The following is a 21,633-nucleotide window of genomic DNA, read 5'->3' on the forward strand; positions in this document are numbered from 1 at the left end:
CAGTCCCCCATCTCAACACTCCACATCTAATGCCTATATGTTCGGCCAGACGTCCAACCCACCAATATCCCATCATTGGGCGTATATGCCCGTGAACCGGGCTGGCATGGCCGGGAGGCCCAGCTACGCGTCTCCAGGTGCCACAATACCAGCAAATCTACAGGCATCTGCTTCAGAATCCGCGGCTTACTCCTACCAATCTCAAGGCCAAACTTTCCAATACATGCCTGATGATTACCACAATACACAGTTTAATCCTCGCGGTTCAACTAATAACTGGGGTCTCAATGGCCCTACCTTGCCTCATCCCATCGACACTGTCCCCACAGAGAATCAAGCCAATATGTTGGGAACATTTACGAGTCTCAGGGGCCCTCCTAGAGTCACCACCGCGAGCCGTCGATGACTTAGGCATACTATCGATAGAGCGATGCCGCAGCCTGGCTCAATGGCCCACAGCAACCGACACAATCACTCTGCACCCGCGATAAATATAGGGGATACTCCTAGGAGTTATGTTCAGCGAGCTCGATCTCTTTATCTCTGCGCCATTGTGAGCTACCCCAATGACACTGACGGGTTTCTTTCCACAGATGAAGGGCAACGCAGGAGAAGATTTCTGGAGTCCCTTAACAGAAATAATGCTGAACCTGTTACTCCAGTCAAAGGACTTGATTGCGCGGAGGATGGACGCCCGGAGCCTAAAGAAACAAAAGAACTCACAGTTACCTTGGAATGCAAAGCCTGCATGAGTCAGCTTATTGACACTGTGATGCTTCCCTGTGGGCATGCAGTGCTTTGTCACTGGTGTGCTCATCAGCATATGCTGTCAAGCAGAATGAACGAAGCAAAGCCTTGTCCTATGTGCCGCGGACATGTGAAACAAAATGTATTTTACCCGTTTAATTCCTAGTTTTCCATTGAAAAATGCTAACTGGGTTGGAAGATTCGGATATATCTCCCATAAATATCCGGAAGAAAATGGAACAAAGATCCAAACTCCCTTACAAGTTGAAACCACACAAGACAGCAATAATATCTTAGTTCTTGTCAATTTTCTAGATTATAATTCAAGAACTTGATCAAATGTTTGATGTTCATTCTGTGGAAGGTGTAAAGCTTGATTGATTAATTCCTAGCTAAGCGGACCATTTTATATAGGGTAAGAGCGTTACACGAGACACGTGGTTGTCTCACACCCCCGCTCCCTATAGAAATAGTACACGCAGCTACATACAAAATTTGCCCTTCAAACAAGTATAGGTACATAAACAGCTGGAAAAAGTGTAATAATGAAAAAAAAAAAAAAAAAAAACCAGCAAAGAATTCCACTCATTTTATCCCCCCTATCTCTTCATCTTAATAATCTCCTTTCAATGTGTGTATTTCAACACTTCAAACAGCTTAGTTAACCCATCTGCTGTGTTCTCAGTGGAAGGGACATATCAGACCAATATCTCATTCTTGTGGATGAGATTTCAAAGGATATGGAATTGGACTTCTATATGCTTGAAGCGGCACGGAATCGCTTCGGAAGAGGATAGCTTTATGACAGATTTATTATCAGCATGGATTGTATAAGCAAGACCATTGGCTGAGGCGGGGATCGGGCAATCATTGGTGTCCAGATTATTGAAATGGAAAGGCATGAAGCTGGCATCTTCTAGAAGTTCACATAGACAGACAAGCTCATAGATGGCTTTAGAAGATGCAATATATTCAGTCTCAGTTGATGATTTAAAGACTTCTGTTTACCAGCAGCTTCATCAGATAACAGAGCCTCTCATCATATAGATGATATAGCTGATAGTTGATTGAAATCCCAGATCTCTACCAGTTCAATCAGCATCAGCATATGCCATGGGTTCAATATCGGTGTCTTTGTGAAAGGTTATACCCTCATTAATCGAACCTTGTAAATATCAGAGTGTACATTTGAATGCGGCTCAATTCTTTAAAGTAGAGTGAGCATTGAATCACCTCAAAAAGCCCGCGGCAAAGCTAAGATCAGAATATGTATTGATTGCAAGATATTGTAAAAATTCAATATCTGATTGATAAGAATGTAATGTAAATTCCATTGTGTAGGCAACTGGTTCTTCATCATCATTCATGAAATCAACATTCTCCTCCATAGAAGTGGACATAGAGTGGCAGTCATTCATTAAGAATTCTTTCAGAATATTCTTAATGAAAAGAGGTTGAGACAATATAAATGAACTAAAATCTCTTTCAATCTTCATACTCAAATAGCAGTTTGAATCCCCCACATCCTTGATCTTGTAATTGGCTGCAATTTCAGCCTTGGCCCAGTCCAGATCTTTGATTCTCAAACTGAATAGACAAACATTATTCACATATACAGTCACATAAACCCTCTTTGTGTCATGAATGAATAGCTCAGCATCATAAGAACTGACATAGAAACCGAATTTCAATAGCATTTTTTACAGTTTCTCATATTATAAAAGCACTGCTTGCTTAAAACTGTAAAGTCTCTGCATTAATTTACAAACAAAATCACCACAACCTTCACAGAAGCCTGTAAACTGGTTCATATATATCTATTCATCAGTCAACAATTGAGTGTTTAAGAACATATTTATCATATCAATTTACAGAATGTGCCACCCTCAGAATGCTGAGATTGTCATGAGAGGTTGAAATGTGAAGATGGAAACAACAGATGCAAAGGTCTTTGAATAATTGACATTTTTTTATTGATAATTACCACAGATCATTCAGCAGATTTTATAGCAGATAATTTTATTTATATTATTGAACTTTTTATCAAATACTCATTGACTCTGAAGAACTGCTATATTAGAGGTTCTTTCAATCAATCATCAGACTTCAATCTGCTTCAAGCAGTTAACATCTTTGACACAGACATGATAATAGAACTTCGAATTGTAATGTGACGGCGCCGAGGCGGTTGCTACTCGGCAGCGGCACAGAGGAGGATGGTATATAATGGGAAGCCTTATGGGTGGGCTTGATTATCTCGCTTGAACCGCGAACTCGTAGAATACTATACAAATACTGAACTACCAGAGGTACTCGGCACACTAAGAATATTGTATGAGGACAGTGGTAACTCTGGTATCTTATTGTCAAAAGATAAAAGACGAATCGCTGGCTCCTGGAATAGAGAGCCAGCATCTAGCTATTCTATATAGACAACGGGCAGCCATCCTCCCCTCACTCTATGAGCGAGGGTAGCCGAAGCAACTCCGCAGTGGCGCTGCATTGATCTGCCAGAAGGAATCTACTGACCCCGTATAGAAACAGGATTCTCATATCTCATCAATCGGATCCTCTTCTATTGCATCCGAATGATGTCATAGGGTGGTTGGAAACCGGTTCGGACACCTGCGTGACGTTATGGGATAGATGGGATTATCCGAGGGAAACGATGGGCCGTGTGGAGCCGTCACGGGGCCTTGGCACAACCAAGGGTGTGACATAATAGAACTTTCATTCAGAGAAAGTTTTAGCATGTATGAGATTCTTTAGAATTGATAAATCCGCAATTTCAGAATTGAAAGAGAGGTCTTCAGTTTCAAAGCCATTTTTTATTGAAGGCTTTTTAATTGCAGTAATATTCTCTGTAGATGTCAAAGTATCCTCTAATTCTATTGAAGAATTTAGGGAAATCATAGTATTTTACATCAAAAAGGTAGATATTCTTACCGAAATTTCATAATCAATTCATCAATTATTGATGGGTACTAGAAATAACAGATGCATAGATAGAATTTTCTTCACAATAAACTTCTCATTCAAATTGAGAATTGAAAAAATCACTGCAGCTATCTGCTTGACAGCAGTAGACAAGGCCTTTGAATTCTGAATAGCTGAGGCAGTCAAATCAGCAAGATGAAGATTCTTCTGGAAAATGACATTTTTGAATATATATAGACATTCATTGGAAGGATCAACCAATCTATAATTAGTGAATTCATTGTAACCAACAAAAATAAGCTCTAAGAAACAGAAGGCCATCTTATTTGTAAGTTTATACATTATTTTAAAAAATGTCTTGCAGTCTCAGCAGTGAATTCCACGAGCTGATAGAAGCAATCCAAACCATGCCTCATATAGAGTAATCAGCTTCATATTTTCCAGAGCCTTTGTATAAAATTGTTGAAGTCAGTATGAGATTTAACAGTTTCATGACTGCAATTACCACCTCATCTCACATCTTTTCAGAAGCAGAAGAATCTATTAATAGATATCAGATCTTTTCAATGATTAATCTGATTGAACATTTGAATACCCCATCTTGCTGCGGAGTATGAGAAGGGGTTGGTTTTCATTTGATTCCCTCACTGAGTATATAAGCTGTAGCTGCGTTTGAATTCAGTTCATCATGATCAGGGTGTATAATTGTGATGCTGCAGCCCAGCAGATTCTTGATGAATTGGTTGAAGATCTACAAATATTTTAATGTTTCATCCTTGCATTTCAAGAGGAATATCCACCTCATATACGTCACATTGTCAGTTATAACCATGGCAAGTTTCTTGCCGGTATAAGAGGATATTTCATTTTTGGTTTCAAGAGTCTCACTTCCACTGAAAATATCCACCCAAATTTTAAGAGCTTTACAGGTGGCACAGTGAAGATTTGAATTTTTATAAACAGCCCACTTTTACTTGACCTTGACATATGTGGCATAAAAGAAAAGCTTCTTCGGGCTGATAATGGCAATGCTGAATCGGGAGTCCCTGGCCATTTTCAATAGGTTATTTTCACCGATATGACCAAGCCGGCGATGCCACTCATCAATCGGAAGTTGCTTCGGAATAATGGCGGGCAATCGGGCAGGTGGAGAAATAACAAAGGAGTCAGTATCTGAATTCTTTAAGTTGATTAATTGTTTAACCTCTGTATGTATGTATGTATGTATAGGTTTAACGTCCCGGAGAAAACACGGGCAGCGCCCGTGTTTCAGAAGCCTCCCGAAGGGCATGGAGACGTGCTACGCTGGAGAGATTTCTATGTACACAGAGAGAGAGAGAAAACAGAATCCAGGTGGCAACTCTTGAGAAGACTCAGCTCATTGCAAAGGATTTTTCTGAGCTGCGCATCCACTTCTGGCCCGACGTATGGCCATTCATGGTGGGGCTATAGTGTGGTTCCCTGAGGGGACCGCCGCTGCCGTGCCTGGAAGGCTTTATAGTGAGCAGAGAGGGATACCTCTCTCAGTTGATCAGAAAGCTGTCTGTGCTTCTAACATCAGAAGAAAGACAGACAAGATAAATAATGAAGGAGAGAGCACTGAAGAAGGTTGTGACAGGAAAAGAGCAGAGAATGACAGAGAGAGCAAAGAAAAGAAGGAAGAAGAAGCATTTGAGCCGATAGAGACAAGGGCAAACGAGAGGAAAACAAAGCAGAGCACGCGTAGATACAATGCCGGCAGTCAAAACCATATCAGCTGAGTCAGACACGTAGACTGTACTGATTACACCACAGCTAATTGAGACAGATGAGCCTAGTTGTGCTATCTGTACTGTCTGCATAGACTGTGATGTCCCTGGCAGTTGCACTAGCTACCGTGGGTGTACTCAGCAGGCCGGCCTCGTGGAACTGCTGCGGGGGTTGTCAGATGGTTTGCAGCCAGCCGGCTGCGTTACCTTGTGCAGTACCGTGTGTAGAACTGCGTGCAGTCCAGCAGTTCTACAAAGTCTGTAGGGGTCAGAGACCCTAGATAGGCAACAGCTGTCGCCCGGTTGTGTGGCCGTGCTGCTGGCCTCTTGGGCCAGTGAAGAAAGTGCCTCTGTGAGTGTCGACAGAGCACCAAATGTTCTGGGCTCTTGTTGTGTCCACAGACACAGGTGAGCCTCGCATCTGCATGCTGGAAACGCCTGTGGTACCAGGAGAAGTCCCCATGAGAGGAGCGGAGTGCGAGCCAGCGGTGAAGGGCATGCCGTGGCATGGTGAGCTCCGGAGGGGCCTTCACTTGGTATTCCCCAGTCGGCCTGCTGAAACTCCAGCCCCGGTACCAGTCAGAGAGCTTGCCATAGGCTCCACTCCACCACTTTCGCCTTGCCTCTTGGCTGAGCTGCTTGGCCACTGTGCGGACCCCACTGACTGTGGGTGTGGCCTCGAGACCATAGGCTGGGGCTACAGTGGATGAGACTGCCCGCTTAGCCAAGCGGTCTGCTTCCTCATTGCCCTCTATCCCCATATGCCCAGGAGCCCATTTCAGGCCGACATTGTGCTGTCTGAGGACCTCATGGCAGCGGTTGTAGGCCCAGTTTGAGGAGGCTGCTGCACTGCCCCGTATGCCCCAGATGACTGAGGTGTTGTCGAGGCAGAGCCAGATCTGAGGGTTGCTGCTGTCCTCTGTGACACAAGGTAGGAGCTTCACGGCGCACTCTAATGCCCGGCAGGCACCAACTGCCTCAGCGTCGAAGACATGTGACATAGGGCTCAGCGCAGCTGAGAAGCTGGCCAGCTGTTTATTTCCCTGATAGACTATGAAGCCATAGCCCACCTGCCTGCTGTTGTCAAGGTTCTGTTCTGATCCATCTGAGAAAACATATAGATCTGTTGAGGGTTGACTTCTCCACCATTCCTTGAATGCCTGAGCAGCACTCTTTTTGTCTACACCCTCTGTGGGGTCTGTCCCGCATCCCTCTGAGTAGTGTGGGATGGCAAGTGTGGGTCTATTGACTGCAGGTAGCAGCGCCCCCAACCGCTGGATCTTGGTCTTTGAGCGCTGCCGGGTTCCAGCCCCTCTTCCTCGTGTGATCATTGGAGGCGCTATCCGTGAAGCCAGTGGGTGCTTCTCATCCACCACCTGAAGCCTTGTCGCGAATCGAACTTTGGCCTCCTCCAGAGCTACCATTGCTGATGGGAGCCCAGCATCCCGGTATAGGGTAGCGATGGGCGTTGTACGGAAAACTGGGAGGACCCCTCTGGCTGCCATAGTAAGCACCTTCTCAACTGTCCCCACATGCCATGTTGACAGTGTGAAGAGTGAATAGTAGAAGATGGTATATAGTGTAGTGGAAGATAATAGCAATAGTAATTATAGTAGTAATAATAGTAGTGTAGCTAATCGCTAAGAAGGAAAAGAAAGAGAAAGAAGATGTGCGAAATACATACATCCATATATATATACATATAAAAATAGCGGTAGCGAGAGTATAATGGAAAGAGGCAAGAATAAACAAAGATATAAACAAAGATAATCTCTCTTTATATTGTAGAAAAACCAACTTTTTCTTATCTCAGCATGCTCAGCCTCTCTTCTCGATATTTTCGGATTAGCGCGACCAACTAAACTCCTTTAGACTTCTGCCAAGTCCTGCTAACTTCTGGACCAATAAGAGACTTCACACGTGCTCGCAACCTAATATCTCGTAGAGAGTCTGAGAAGAAACGGTTCCATCGTGTGCGGAAAATCAACACCGCCCATACAAAATATTCGATTGACTTCGAAATCATACATCTACCCTAAATATCTGCCTGATCATCACCAAACCGATATTTTTCAAATCCTCAGCCATTCTGCTATCATCTCTGCTATTTTACAACTCACTACCCCTTCTCATCATGTCACAATCGTTGACAAAAGACAGCGTGTCTTTTGAATCTCAAGACACCCAATGTCAGACGCGCTCCAGCCAATATCCTTCATCACTCGAAGATGAATCCTCTCTACAACCACTACAGTCTCCCAACAATGTAGATGATGAATATGACACATCAGACAGTGACTTAACAGAGCTTGAATCTATTGATACTCCTTCGGAATTCGAGATCACCGATACTGATACCGATACCCCGCGAGCTTGTTCACGATCAAACCGCCGTGGCCCACAGCACCTGCCTACAATGCCTTATAACCGGCAGAAAAGACGGTCAAAATTATCTCGCGTTGTCAGAACATTACAGCGAAACAGTTGGGGAATGGAGGCCTTTATAGAGGCTTGGATTCAGAGTCCCGATATCTTGACTCATCGACGATACAGTACTCCTACGAAGCGGCGATATGCACTATATTCAGCACTTTCCAAAGCAGGGGTATTCAATGATAATCAACGTTATACTGTCTTGCTTAAACAGGAGCTGAAATGCCTTATCAATACTCCCTTCTTTGCAAAATTCAATCACGATTCTGATCTGGATACATTGACTTAGGTTTCATGAACTCCTCGAAGCGAATATTCTGATCCACTTCAGACACTCGAGATGTGAAATGCTGAATGGTGTCATTGATGAAAGAGGTGTCAGTATTGTTGACATTCTGCCTGTTATTCTGACAGATCTGAAGAAGTATTGATCGGAAATATTGCACTGCTTGTTGAACCTTGACATGACTGTCAATAAAGACAATGGTCTTTAAAATGTGTTGAGGTATGATCTTTCCATCTGTATCAATGGCTTCGTTCAATAAAAAATATAACATATCATAGGATACAAGTTTACCGCGTGGAATCGGATGTACGCCGATAAAGATATCAGGACGGTTAATGGAAGTTCGAATAACCTGAGTCTGCCGTGGGTTTACACCAATAGAACGAAATCCAGCCTCTTGAAGAATGATATCTTCAGCTTTACTGCTGAGGGTTGCGGAACAGCCAAACCAGACAATATCCTCACGAAGAAGCAATCTCAGGTGCCCCAGCCTGGCAAACTGACTACGGAATTAACTCCACTGTGTGACAAGATGACACTCATCGATAGCTACAAGCCCAATCTTTTCTTGTAAAGTAGGGTCTTGAAGAACATGCTGAAATCGCTTGCAAAGAGCTTGCTCTGGACTGAGCAGTATATGTGTATACTCACCTTGTTGAATGCGTTTGAGTAAGTCTTCTTGCCCCTGGAGATTATCAGCACTGACCAGACAAGGATTGGCACCGGGAAACCGTGCTATATCTCTTGTTTGCTGATCACCAAGCTTGTTTAGAGGAACCAGTTGAATGGTTATCTTTCCTGTCAGAATTGTATAGGATTGAAGAATAAGGCTCTTTCTATAGCCAGTTCTGGCAATGAATAAAGTGTCGCTATATCCATATATCATGCGCCGAAGTATACGGACTTGTTCTATGCGTGGCTGAAGAGTACACTCAGGATCTGGACGCGGGCCTTGAAGTATTCGTTGAAGACAATACTGAATAACATCCTGTTGCTTGTCGATACTATCTGGTCCGGCATAGCTCATGACAAGTTGTGGCATATCTTCAATGTTCATTGAAAGTATTTGCTTTAATGATGGCTTTTGAAGCCGCTGTTGCAGCTGACTTGCGCGTTTTCTTCGATCCCCCTTGGCCATATTTGATGCAGTTGATGGGACGTTGTCCGACCCAGCTGTCAAAAAGAAGTGTTATGTGATTGGTTCAGAAGTTGTCGGAAGATCCCAGAAGTTGTCAGGAGTTCAGAGATGTTGTCAGAAGTTGATGTGCCGCGTGAGGTTGCCAAGAGTTCAGAAGTTGTCAGAAGTTGCCAGAAGTTGCCGGAAGTCGCTGGAAAATACACTCGGTGCTTTGACTAGAGTCTCTGATGGCTGGATAGATGTTTTGATGGCAAGATCAAGGCGTTGGATGACTAGACATGATCATGGTTGAAAAATTAGCAAATCGTTCCCGTGTTCAAAATCATAGTAGCAGTTTTCGACGCGACACTTCATACTCAGAATATATGTATTTTCAGATAAAAATTACATCAATCGACAGGAAATTGAAAAATTAACCCTCCAAGGTGGTAGAGAAATGATCTATGAGTGATGTTGCACAGTGATTCTATCTCAAACATTATGGTTGGAGCAAATCGTTCCCGTGTTGCTAACAAACAGGAACCGTTTTTTCTCAGACGCTCCGCGAAGAGTTTGCTGGGGATGTCCCATTTAGGTTTAGTGTAAGCCCCGTGACAGTTGATTGGCTCAGATGTTAGCAGGACTTGGCAGAAAGTAGCAGTAGTTCGGATTGGGTTAGCTCGGAGTGGAGTGGCTGAGTTTACTGAGATAAACTTTTTCCGTGAAAAAAAATACTGTAATGTGACCTCACGTGATATCACATGCATCCCATCAAATCCATAAATGAATTAAATGGCTGGCTCTGCAGTCTGTACAGCTTTGATATTAATCTTCATTATTTTCTTTACAGATGTTCTCTATTGTATTTATATTCTTTATACTCTTTTCTACATTTATTACAATCTATATGTATTTATTAATATACTCATTTCATACACTTCTGCTCAGTGTGTGGGGATTCTCATTCATTCAATGTTTTTGAATGATTTCAATTCAATGCATTATTCTGTACATGCTTTATGTGCTGTTAAGCTTAGCATTGCATATATGAAATATATTCAGTTCAAACCTCTCATCTGCCATTAAGAGATATAGGTGCTTCTATATTCAACTCATAATGAATTGAACTGTCACATTGTAATGTGTGCTGTGAAGATCATCTATTTCATTTGTTTCACATTGTTATTTATATTTTCAAGAACTGCATCAATTGCTGAACTCTCAATTGTGAATATGTCTATGATATCAAATATTATTGTTTGACATTTGTCACTGCAGTTCCTGCAGCAGATGAATCTGCTGACCATATATATATAAATTCATTATTGATTGAATGAATGTCTACTGCTCTGCCTGCAAAGTTAAATATTGAATTGATGTTACAAACCTACGGCACAACCCTGAGAGCCATTGGACAAGGAACGACTAAATGGTAGAGGGCATGCAAGCTAGACATCGGATAAGGGAAGATCCGGTTAACCAATAGGAACAATAGGTCACGTGACATAGTGGATCACCTGGATCACTCGGATCACTCGAGTGAGCGGAGTGATCACAGCTATCCTCGCTCTGATAGCTATCTTGGCAAGAGCTATCCGAGCTATCCTCATGTATCTCAAGATGTATATAAACACACTCATTACCCTTAGGATCAAGGAGCTTATCTTCTTGATCACGATCAATTTCATCTTACTTACTTACTCTTCTACTACCTTTACTTATACTATAAGTTCACCTTAAGTATACTTCTTCACGACGCATACCTTAAGCCTTCGCCCCTACCTGTAAGCCCTACTAGGTACTCATACTGTTTACCTCAGGCCGCCGCCGTAGCTATTGCTAGTCATTCTAGATATTCCTCTTGATGTTATATCTTAACCTGTGATAGTGGCACTACCTCCTGACTTCGTGAACAAGCTCAGCAACACTATATAAGCCCCGACCTTACCTTATACCAGTGAGAAGCTTGCTAGGTTAGAGACTCGGTAGCAATTGATGAATGTGTACACAAATTGTAAAAACTTTTTCAATGTTTTTTACATGCTGTGCAAGAGATGCTGTGAGATTATCATTTATTAAAAAATCTTCATCAGAGTTACATGAGCTGTTTAATGACAATACATCTGATATAAAGTATTTTCACAAATATATTCAGAATTACAACTCTGCTCTGACATTTACATCATTTAAATGCAAGCAGAATTCACATCTTGATTGTCTCATTATTGACAGCTCAATATTATTTTAAATACAGAGAGAATTATATCATTTGCAAAAATTATTAAAGTCTGAATCAGATGAGAATGTTTGTTTTGCATAAATGTAAATTCACAATTTACAATTTGATGTGAAAATTGTAAATTATGCAAACTCTGTCATACATTTTAATATATTTAATCATATTCATATTGTGTTGTTTGCTGTTTATTCATTTACTTTTCTACATTCTTCTGTTATATTGTTGACTGTTAACATTTTTAAAATTAACTCTTTTATTCAGTTTTATTAGTTTGTATGAGAGACATTATGAAGCAGCTCTGCTATATGTGTTGATTTGAACTCTGTTATACAATTAAAAGCAGATAGTGATCACTGCTGTGAGAATCTGTCTACTATTTTAGAAATTGCAGTTGTTATATAGAACATTTTCAGTGATGCTCATCACTCTTACATCATTTTTTTAACATTATGACAGCTCAGTGCTGATTTAAATCTTACATATTTTGATTTTTATAATTCATTATATTTTTTATTATATTACATTCTACTTATTTCTTCTGAAAATCACAGTTGATATATTGATATGAATGTGTTTGCAAATTTCCCATCTGCCTGCAACAGCTTTGATGATGATGTTGATGATGTTATCGAAAATAAAGATGAGTATGGCAGCTATAATCTGATTTTATATATATGGCATGCATATCATCTTTTTCAATAAGATGCTATTGATACTTCTCTTTTCTGAATCAGATATTTGTTTCAGTAGTATTTAATTGATGTCTACATTAATATTGATGAACAACAGTTGAATTGAATCTATATTTATTAATCAGAAATTTATGCTGATCAATATGATGATCTATGTCATGCTATACACACAGATGATATGAACTGTGAGCAATTTGATCATTATATGATATTATCTACATCTCATACAGACAGTGAATGTTTAATACATAAACTGTTTTAGAATTCTATAATGATTGTCTTCAACTACAAACATTTAACTTTTTTCGTTATATTTATGATTAATTCTGAATAAAAGAAGATTATGTGTGAGTTGCTTTCTAATTAAATTGCAATGAATGGCTCAGATATGATTGTATATATTTTTATAATGAAGGTTTTTCATTTTCTTAATGTTCTCAAATCTGAGCAACTGTTCAGACTGATGTTGATCAGAGTATGAACAATTGAATATCAAAAATGTGAACTGTCTCAAATGCATTTGTTGATTTAATTAGAGAACTTTGAATGATTGTTGTAATTTGAAATGATTGATGACATTATATCTGCAGAGCTGTTAAACACTGCTGAAAATATAAACAGATTGAATGAATTGATTTGTAAATTCATAATTCATGATTCATATAATGCTAGCATGATAAGCCTCTGTCACAAAAATGGCAGGTGTATGAAACATTCTCTCAAGACTTTTTAAAGTGCTACAGCTGTTGAAGAGGATGGCTATTCTCTGTACAGACAGCAGCATGATTCATATGATTGTTCTCTATTAACGCTGTAGATTACATGGAATTTTCATCTATACAAATCACATGCAGCTGTTGGATATCTCATTACATTTGCCTGAGGGATTAAACGGCGCGTTTTCAAGCTGAATAAGCGAGCGCAAGCGAGCGATTGCGGCTTGTATATTATGAAACAATTTCGTGAAACTATCTTCGGGATATAGACCCTAAAAATATCAGGGCGCTTCCATCATGATCTGTGACCACTAGTTAAGCGCTTCAATCATAATCTGTGAGGTCCATGCCAGGTTCACCAGTTGCTAAGCATTCTTACCACAGCTAGTGCAGGTCGAAGCCACGGCCATTGAGAAGCGTGGCCTGTAAGAAACATACTTAATGACATTTTATGAGGCAAAAATTATTTACAAATGTTCATTACTTGACTTTCCCTCTTTTTTGCACTTCTTTCAATTAATAATTTAAATCATGGATATTCTTACAATATACATCTGCATTGCCGCTGGGGTCGCAGTAATATTTTGGCTGCGCCGGCTACTTTACCGTTTCCTCTTCCACCGTGCCCTACAACCTTACCTGATTCAACGTTGGTGCTTCTTTGAACCAATCACCCGCTGGAGAGCCGTTCTCTGGGTTGTTCACTGGGCTACCACTTTGATATGCAATTTCATTGGTGTAAAAGATCGCCAGGAAGTCAGTTCAAGAGCAGGAACCCTTGCCATGCTTCATTTTGTCCCACTATTTTTCACTCGGCAATTCAGCTTTGCTGCTGATCAGTTGGGAATCTCTCTTGCAGCACACCGCCATCTACATCAGGCTCTTGGAATTATGGCTGTTCTTCAAGCAGCTCTGCATGTATCTGTTGTCCTTTGGGATAAAGTTATGGAGTTCAGTGACCGGGTTTTACGCTTTGGTTTCGTGGTGAATTGAATTTGATTTGTACGTGTATTCTTAGTTAATGAATATAGCTAATTATCTATCAGGCGGGCATAGCACTCGCAGCGAGTTTTGTGACTGCGCTGCCCTGGATACGTTCATGGTCCTATCAGTTCTGGACAACAGCTCATGCTCTCCTCAGTATTACATCATTGATCATGTTAAGACTGCATTTGAAAGAGCCACGAGTTCTTGACACTGCTTCCATTTTACTAGCAGCTAGCCTACTAGTTTGCACATTCATTATTCATTGCATTCAGATTATATTTCGCAATTTTTCAGCAACTAAGTCACTACAGGTTGTGGAAGTACTGAAACGGTCAGGTGTTGTGGAGCTGACTTTCTCCCCTTCCCGGCCTTGGAAGGTACAAGCTGGTCAGTATATTTAACTGACAGTACCCATTCCGGGGAGCTTCTGGTCATTTGCTTGCTCGTGTCCTTATTATATAATCTGATGGGAGGATGCACCAGATGGTACAGCTGCTACAGTGTCTGTGATTGTGAGAGTTCAGTCTGGGCTATCTATGGCGTTGGCTCTAACCCCACATCGACGACTGCGAGCCATTGTGGACGGGCCGTATGGAGGTGCAAGGCAGCGAGAACACTGGGATGAAATGAAGTTTCATGATTCAGTGATGTTGTTTGCAACAGATATTGGCGTGGCTGGCCAATTACCATATGTGCGGGATCTGCTGCGAATTTTTATTTCAGCTGGAAAATCAATGGTGGATCGTGGTGGAGGGCTACGCAGGTATCGCATCACCTTGCTGTGGGAGATTAGTGAGGAGTGTAAGTTCATAAGGAAAAACGACTTTACACAGAGTAACAATTAACTCATCTTTATCAGGTTATCAAAATTGGGTTCGTGATTGGATTGATCAATTGTTTGAGGAGGATGACAAGTCTTTGGTGAGCAGCACAATCATGCTATTACAAGATTCAAACTGACCTTACTAACTATAGATTCTGCATTTTGTCGTATACATCATCAATCGCCCGGATTCTGATGCAGACAGAGCAAAACTTTTCCCATCTCGTGGAAGAGTGTTTCATGAAAGAATGAATGTGGAGCAAATTATTGCAAGAGAGCTAGCTGAATGGGATGGAAAGATTATTGTTACTGGTTAGTATGTAAGCCTTCTTCCATGGCTTGTTATCTAACATTTGTTTCAGTCTCCGCCAATTCGGTAGTGCGGGATGAAGTTCGAAGAGTTGCACTTCTAAATACAGAAAGACTTCAGTTTCAGGAGCTGGAATTTCAGCCAACTACAGTTGTGGACAGCTTTTGAGCTCCGAATATGCTGGCTACTGAATAAACCATGGTTTATCAATAAATAGATGACCATTTAATACATATCGCATAAAGTAGCTACATTAATCTTTCAGAGTGGAATTTTAACATGCCTGCATTCTTTCCGGAAGATGGAATTCTTGGCTCTCGCCAGCTTCTCTCAGCGCTGTGGGGCCTCAAACCCAAAAGCTTAATAAATTGAAAATAGTTGCTGCGCTAAAACAAAAACAATCTAAGGGAGAGACTTAGTGTCGTCTTGGTACAGGTAGAATAAAGATATCAACCAGAGATCATTAGCCACCAAAAGGCGTTCTTTTTGGCGTAGTGGTCCCATATGTCTGTTTCAAGCACTGTATTCATATAGGCATGTCAAGCAGAAAGCAAAATATAAGAAGAAATGAAAAGAAACTTGGTAGCACTAATCGGATTTATCTTTTGCTGTAAATACAAAAAAGTGTGGACCTGCCTACACTTGATAACAAAAAATTAAGATTTAAGCAAATAAAAAGAGAAGGATAGTGAGTATAAACTGTGAGTAAATAGTTTGAGTTGCATCAGATGTAAATGGAAGAGAAGAAAAGAATGGTGGTTCTGTTGCTGTTGGTCGCCATGTTGTTCCAACTCGTCCCGTAGAGCTAGCAGTGCCAGGATAGAAAGGTGGAATGCTGGCAGTACCAGGATAGAAAGGTGTGATGCCGGCAGTGCCGGGATAGAAAGGTATACCTGTTAAGCACTGTACAGAGGAAGGTAATCCCTGACTTCCAACACTGATTGTACGAGTTGTTATCAGTGTACTCTCGCTTCTGGAATTTGCTAAGAATTCCTCCATGTAATCGCCTGGATTTAGTGCAAACACCATGCCTGCATGACAGTGGGAGGTGGTGCTATTCTGTTGGCAGAAGAACCACTGGGAATCAGCTGAATTAACAGTAATTGACAACGTAAGGCCGGTGCGATTGGTAGGGTTGAAATAGCCGAAGCCAGAATTTAGTTGATGTACTGGAGTAACGTGACTCACCACCCAACGAACTCATCCACCCAACGAACTCCTATTTTTTCCATGAATCCCTGCAACTCTTCAACTTCAACCACCCACCATGCCACCCAACGAAGCAATTATAGAGCAAGCGATCGCTCAATTGAATCGACAATTGATTCCTAAATATGCTGAGGTTGCAAAGGAATTCGGAATCAATCGCGTTACCTTGATGCGGCGGTTCAAAGGTCAACAGGTCTCCAGAACAGAGGCAACATCAATCTACTGTCAGAATCTCACGAATACTGAAGAACAACGCCTCCTATTTCATATTAATCAGTTATCCAATCGCGGCTTCCCTGTAACACTTCAAATACTGCGCAATTTTGTATTTGAGATCACCAAAATGCAAGTAGGAATCAACTGGGTGTCTCGCTTTTGTGAGCGGCATAAAGCAAAGATCAAGAGCATCTATCTTCATGCTCTGGATCAAAAGAGAAAGCAGGCAGATAATAGCTACTATTTTGAACACTTCTTTACTCTTGTAATTGCAGTTTTTTTGCTTCTTTTCGCGTGCAATTCCATGAGCTTTTTGCTGACTTCTATTGAATAGTTGCAGGAGAAGATCAAGCAGTATAATATCCTACCCCAGAACACCTACAATTTCGATGAAAAAGGCTTTCTTCTTGGCCTCCTTCGTACCCTCAAGCGAATCGTTTCTATAGAAGCTCTCAAACGGAAGCATACAATTGGAGCAGTGCAGGATGGCAGTAGAGAATTCATTTCTCTGCTTGCCGGTATTTGTGCAGATGGAACTACAATTCCACCTGCACTCATTTACCGCGGGGAATCAAGAGATATGCAAGATACGTGGCTTGAAGATTTTGATTCTAAAAAGGATCAGGCATACTTCGCTGCTTCAGAAAATGGATGGAGTAATGATGAATATGGGTTAACCTGGCTGAAACAGGTGTTTGATCCTCATACAAAGCAAAAAGCAAGAAATCATTACCGCCTGCTTATATTAGATGGCCATTAATCTCATATAAATATGGCATTCATTGATTATGCGGATCAGAATCGAATTTTGCTTGCTATTCTTCCTCCCCACTCTACACACCGTTTACAGCCGCTAGATGTTGGAATATTTGGCCCACTTGCAAAGGCATATTCAGATCAACTAGATTCCTATACACGTTCTGGCTATGGCTTATTCGGACTACAAAGCGAGATTTTTGGCGATTATTTCGTGCTGCATGGGAAATCTCTACAACTGCGGAAAATATCAAATCTGCCTTCATGACCACTGGCATACATCCTATAGATCCTGCCCGCGTTCTCAAAAAGATTCAACCACGTCCACTTACACCCCCGGAACTGCTTCAACAGCGTACACCTACATCTATACGAGCTTTGCGAGGCCTGATAAAGCAGGCAAGCCAACGTCACCGCCGACTTTCAGTTGATATTAAAAGAATTCTCCGCGCTGGGGAGAATATTGCTCTGGACAGAGAGGTTCTCTTAATAGAGAATAAGAATCTTCAGACTGCTCTAAATAATGAGAGAAGGCGACGCAAACGGGGTAAGTGTATGGGGTTGCTGAATCCATCAAATCCCTCACTTGCTCAATTCTTTTCTCCCACAAAGGTGCAGGCCGCGAGGGAGCAAGCAGATGCTAATGAAACTGCGAAAATCAATGATCAGACATGCAAGAAGGATATGAAGCTTCAATGAGCGATTCTTCATGAGCAAAAGCAGACAGAGCTCATGGAGCGGAAGGAACAACATGAGAAGGAACATTTAGAAGCTGCTCAACACTGTGAGGAGGCCAAAGCTGCAGCTGCAGCTAAACATTGTATAGAGAAGCAACAGCGAGATGAACAGAAGCTTCAACTGCAAAAAGAGAAGGAAGAACGTGCTGCTAAACATCATGAAGCACAGTTGGCAAAGAAGGCACTCGCGGAGGCCTCAAAGAGGCCTACAAGAAGATCAACAGTGGGCTCAAAACACCGTAGAAGCTCTATACAACCTTCTAAAAGCAGTAATAAGTGCCGCACGCAGGCCCCCCCAGTGGAATCAAATGATATTCCTTCTCTGAAACCTTCTACGTCGCGATCCGATTCAACCGTTTCAAAACCACGAGTTTCACGTTCCGGGCGGATTATTAGGCCAAGCAATCGTTCTCTGAATTAATCATATATATTTATATGATGTATTCTACATATAGTTTTAATCTTTAATAAATAATATTAATATCTTCTTGCATTGTTGTGCTACAGTTGAAAATTAACGGCTCTATAGAGCGCTTTTTGGAGTTCGTTGGGTGGATGAGGGCTGTCTAATCCTGGACTGGGTTAGAGTGTGATTTAATCCAAGAAACTCGAAAACCACTTTATCGCCGATGTTGGCATTAAGGCGATTTGGCCTGAAGGCAATCGCATCCCCTCCACCAACTTGAACATGATGAACCGTTGATACATCGGATGGGGGAATATCAATGGATACCAACTGCTCGATACTTGGGTCATGTCAGTCCAGCAAACATTCTAATTGGATTGGAACTCATACTCCATCTGTACCGCTGTGCTGATAACAAAATGAGCACAGATAAAAAGAATGATGTGTTTCAACATATTTTTTGCTGTAGTATAATGATTGTGATCAATTTTGTTTTTCAGATTGTATAATAAAGGCGCTCTGAATACAATAAATACTTCCAAAAGTGGACATGTATGCTGGCTGGAAGAGAGGTCCGGACCATGGCCACAAGACTCCGAGCCACAGGCCACGGGCCATGGATCACGGGCCGTAACTAGAGCATGGGCCGTAGACCACGGGCAACATGTCGCAAACAAAATATCATGGTGGATAAAAATACTATATAAAAGCCCTAATAAGCAGAACAATTAACTGTTCTAAATTCATTCAATACAATTGTTTCATTATATCAAGCTTTTGTCAAATTAAAAATTTACCAAGCTTCGCAGGTCGAAGTGACATTCAATAACTAGTTATTCTTAACTTCTTCTTACATAACACTTTTCAACAATGGCCACTCTCAGCCTTTCAGTGGACCCAATCTCCCGGGAGGAGATAGCGGAGTTCTCAGATACTTCCCCTATATCTTCATTGCACTCAACGCCCACTTTGCCTCCTGACTCAACCCTTTCAGGTCCATCCACCGTCAATCAACACCGAATGGGTGTTCACGATAAGCTCACCATCGAACAAGCACCTAATGAGAATGGTCAGAAGCACAAGGGAAAAGGCAAAGAACCTAACAAAATAAGGCTACCTCCAGTGCCGATGAGCCGTTACACTCGAGTGAGTGTTGCAAAATACATCACCAATAATCGCAGCGACGACACCTACTACAAAGTTTTTGGAGTAATCCGCGGTTCATCGGGATCCCACGGGTCACCCGAGCACCAGCTGGCAGCCAACGCCAAAGCCACCGAGATGATAGTAAATCATGATATGAATGATTTAAACAGAGAACAGAAGAAGATTGTGCAGAGTGCCAGAAAGAGTAAGCATTAGACCTTCACTGCAAGATAATTCCCACTAACATTCTCCCCTAGAATGGAAAGCTGCCTTCAATAAAGCCAAGCAGGATCATCCAGAAATGCTTAATGCATTTAAAACAATGGAGGTTTCACCTCTTTGGTTTGTGACTGATTATCACAAAGAGATGCATGCCCGTGCTCTGCCTCTTTTACAAGAACTTTGCAATGCAAGAGATGAAAATGATAAATTTCTTAATATTGCAAATATGAGGATCGATTCTTCACCACCGCAACACCTCATTGAAATTATCGATCACATTCATCAAATGAACAACCATCTGGATGCATTAAATGTACAAAATGGTGTTTATTCAGAGGCGGGTAAAATTCCTCTAGAGGCACTAGAAGAACAGTGGGAGTTAACAATCAACAATAATGAGGGTGGCAATCTTCGTGATCTGGTTAAAGATTTTCAGCTTCCCGCTGCACTTCTCTCTGTGCCCCCAAGCGGCTTGCTGTATTATGAAGACCAGGATGAAGAACACAAATATTACCAATCCCATTGGGCCAGCCTCACACCACATGTTGAAGCTCTCATGCAAAGTTATTCGAGCGAGGAAAACATTCCTTTAGCTAAGAGCATGTTTGTCAACTACACCAATGATATGAACGAAAGGATTCGTCGTGAAAACACTAAAAGAGGCCAAGTTGAATATTTGCATCTTCTAGACCCTGATTATCTCTTCAGCGGGCTTGAAGCTATCGCCGCAAAATATCACAATGGAGATATAACTGGCTACGATGATATGAGAACCAAAATGTTAGCTGATACCGAAGATGCCGGCATGCCGAGGGATTGGTGCCCTACACCTTGGAGTAACGACACACCCATGAATGGGGCAGATCCGCCAGAATCGTCAGGAAGAGCAAACTCACCTCTACCATCCCCCACAAGAGAAGTCCCGCCTCCAGCATCCCCAACAAGAGCAGTCCCGCCTCCGCCATCACCCAGAAGGACGCGCGAATGTCCCATCTGCAGAGAGCCAGAAAGTGGTGTGCTTTTCTCATGCAGAGAGTGCTCTCAGAGATTTCACCAGAATTGTCTTGACCAATGGCGGAGAAAGAGCAATCCAATGCTCTCAGCTCCTACATGTCCTCATTGATGCGTCCAACTTATTTCAACCTCACTTTAGAAATGTAATTGATCGCTAACTAGATGCACATTTACAGCCGAAGCCTCCGGGGGTATGAAAGGATTGGCACCAGTGACGGCCCAACCCGAGAAAGCACAACTAACCAGCCGTCACGAGGCAGAAGACCACACCACGTGCCCATTCCCAGCAGACGTGTTGTTCGATCTATCCGTCCTGGCTACGCCTCGAACGGAGAACGGGTGGTAAGCGCGCAGGTTTATGGCACCACCGGCCGTTGCGTGACTCGAGATGAGGCTGGCAATTATTACCTCCGCACAGCAGCAGAAGCGGGGGGCCGTCCAGTGATCGAGGCGGCACTACGGCATGGAGTTCCTACAATCGAATCTCAAGGGTGGAAGTCATTACGGCCTAATCTCGCGAACATGGGAGAGTATGGGATAGAATGGGTTGCATCAGCTGAATGGGATAAATTCAGCCGAAGACTGCCCAATATTGTGATTGGCTTCTTTCATCATAATCAGGGGCGATATCAACTAGTCGCCGGCTCGCGCTCTTCTGTAGCGGAGTTATTGAGTATCCGAGTGGTGGATAGACTGATTGCTGAAGCCATGGGACATGATGATCTGACTTTAGAAGAAATATTTGAGAATGCATATGGTGTTACACACCACGAGCGGGAACAACACTGGCGAAATAATCCATGCATTAGATGTTGCCCAGTGCGGACTGCAAGAAGATAAACAGATGATGAGATGACAAGGGACCGAAGGCGCCTTTACTTTAATGTTACTG

The 21,633-nt window shown here is 42.0% G+C and overlaps 5 protein-coding genes across 5 annotated transcripts; 3 read left to right on the forward strand and 2 right to left on the reverse strand.

Moving 5' to 3' along the window:
* Positions 1 to 1,838: 1,838 nt before the first annotated feature.
* HCAG_07908 (predicted protein) lies at positions 1,839 to 2,444 on the reverse strand (the record flags this gene model as incomplete). The annotated part of the gene is made up of 2 exons (XM_001536749.1): positions 1,839 to 1,912; positions 2,246 to 2,444. 2 exons carry the CDS (start codon positions 2,442 to 2,444, stop codon positions 1,839 to 1,841), a joined length of 273 nt encoding a protein of 90 aa, XP_001536799.1.
* A 3,191-nt stretch (positions 2,445 to 5,635) lies between these two features.
* HCAG_07909 (predicted protein) lies at positions 5,636 to 6,937 on the reverse strand (the record flags this gene model as incomplete). The annotated part of the gene is made up of 1 exon (XM_001536750.1): positions 5,636 to 6,937. The coding sequence occupies one exon, from the start codon at positions 6,935 to 6,937 to the stop codon at positions 5,636 to 5,638; it is 1,302 nt and encodes a 433-aa protein (XP_001536800.1).
* A 6,509-nt stretch (positions 6,938 to 13,446) lies between these two features.
* HCAG_07910 (predicted protein) lies at positions 13,447 to 15,115 on the forward strand (the record flags this gene model as incomplete). Its single annotated transcript, XM_001536751.1, has 6 exons — positions 13,447 to 13,899; positions 14,214 to 14,289; positions 14,395 to 14,703; positions 14,762 to 14,823; positions 14,878 to 15,041; positions 15,088 to 15,115. 6 exons carry the CDS (start codon positions 13,447 to 13,449, stop codon positions 15,113 to 15,115), a joined length of 1,092 nt encoding a protein of 363 aa, XP_001536801.1.
* A 1,187-nt stretch (positions 15,116 to 16,302) lies between these two features.
* Positions 16,303 to 18,196, forward strand: HCAG_07911 (predicted protein; the record flags this gene model as incomplete). Its single annotated transcript, XM_001536752.1, has 5 exons — positions 16,303 to 16,593; positions 16,795 to 17,151; positions 17,571 to 17,763; positions 18,043 to 18,096; positions 18,123 to 18,196. The coding sequence occupies 5 exons, from the start codon at positions 16,303 to 16,305 to the stop codon at positions 18,194 to 18,196; spliced, it is 969 nt and encodes a 322-aa protein (XP_001536802.1).
* A 1,033-nt stretch (positions 18,197 to 19,229) lies between these two features.
* Positions 19,230 to 21,581, forward strand: HCAG_07912 (predicted protein; the record flags this gene model as incomplete). The annotated part of the gene is made up of 4 exons (XM_001536753.1): positions 19,230 to 19,710; positions 19,763 to 20,507; positions 20,660 to 20,740; positions 20,918 to 21,581. The coding sequence occupies 4 exons, from the start codon at positions 19,230 to 19,232 to the stop codon at positions 21,579 to 21,581; spliced, it is 1,971 nt and encodes a 656-aa protein (XP_001536803.1).
* Between the last annotated feature and the right edge of the window lie 52 nt (positions 21,582 to 21,633).

This window comes from Histoplasma capsulatum, genomic scaffold (assembly GCF_000149585.1).
Source record: "Histoplasma capsulatum NAm1 scaffold_10 genomic scaffold, whole genome shotgun sequence".
NCBI lineage: Eukaryota > Fungi > Ascomycota > Eurotiomycetes > Onygenales > Ajellomycetaceae > Histoplasma > Histoplasma mississippiense.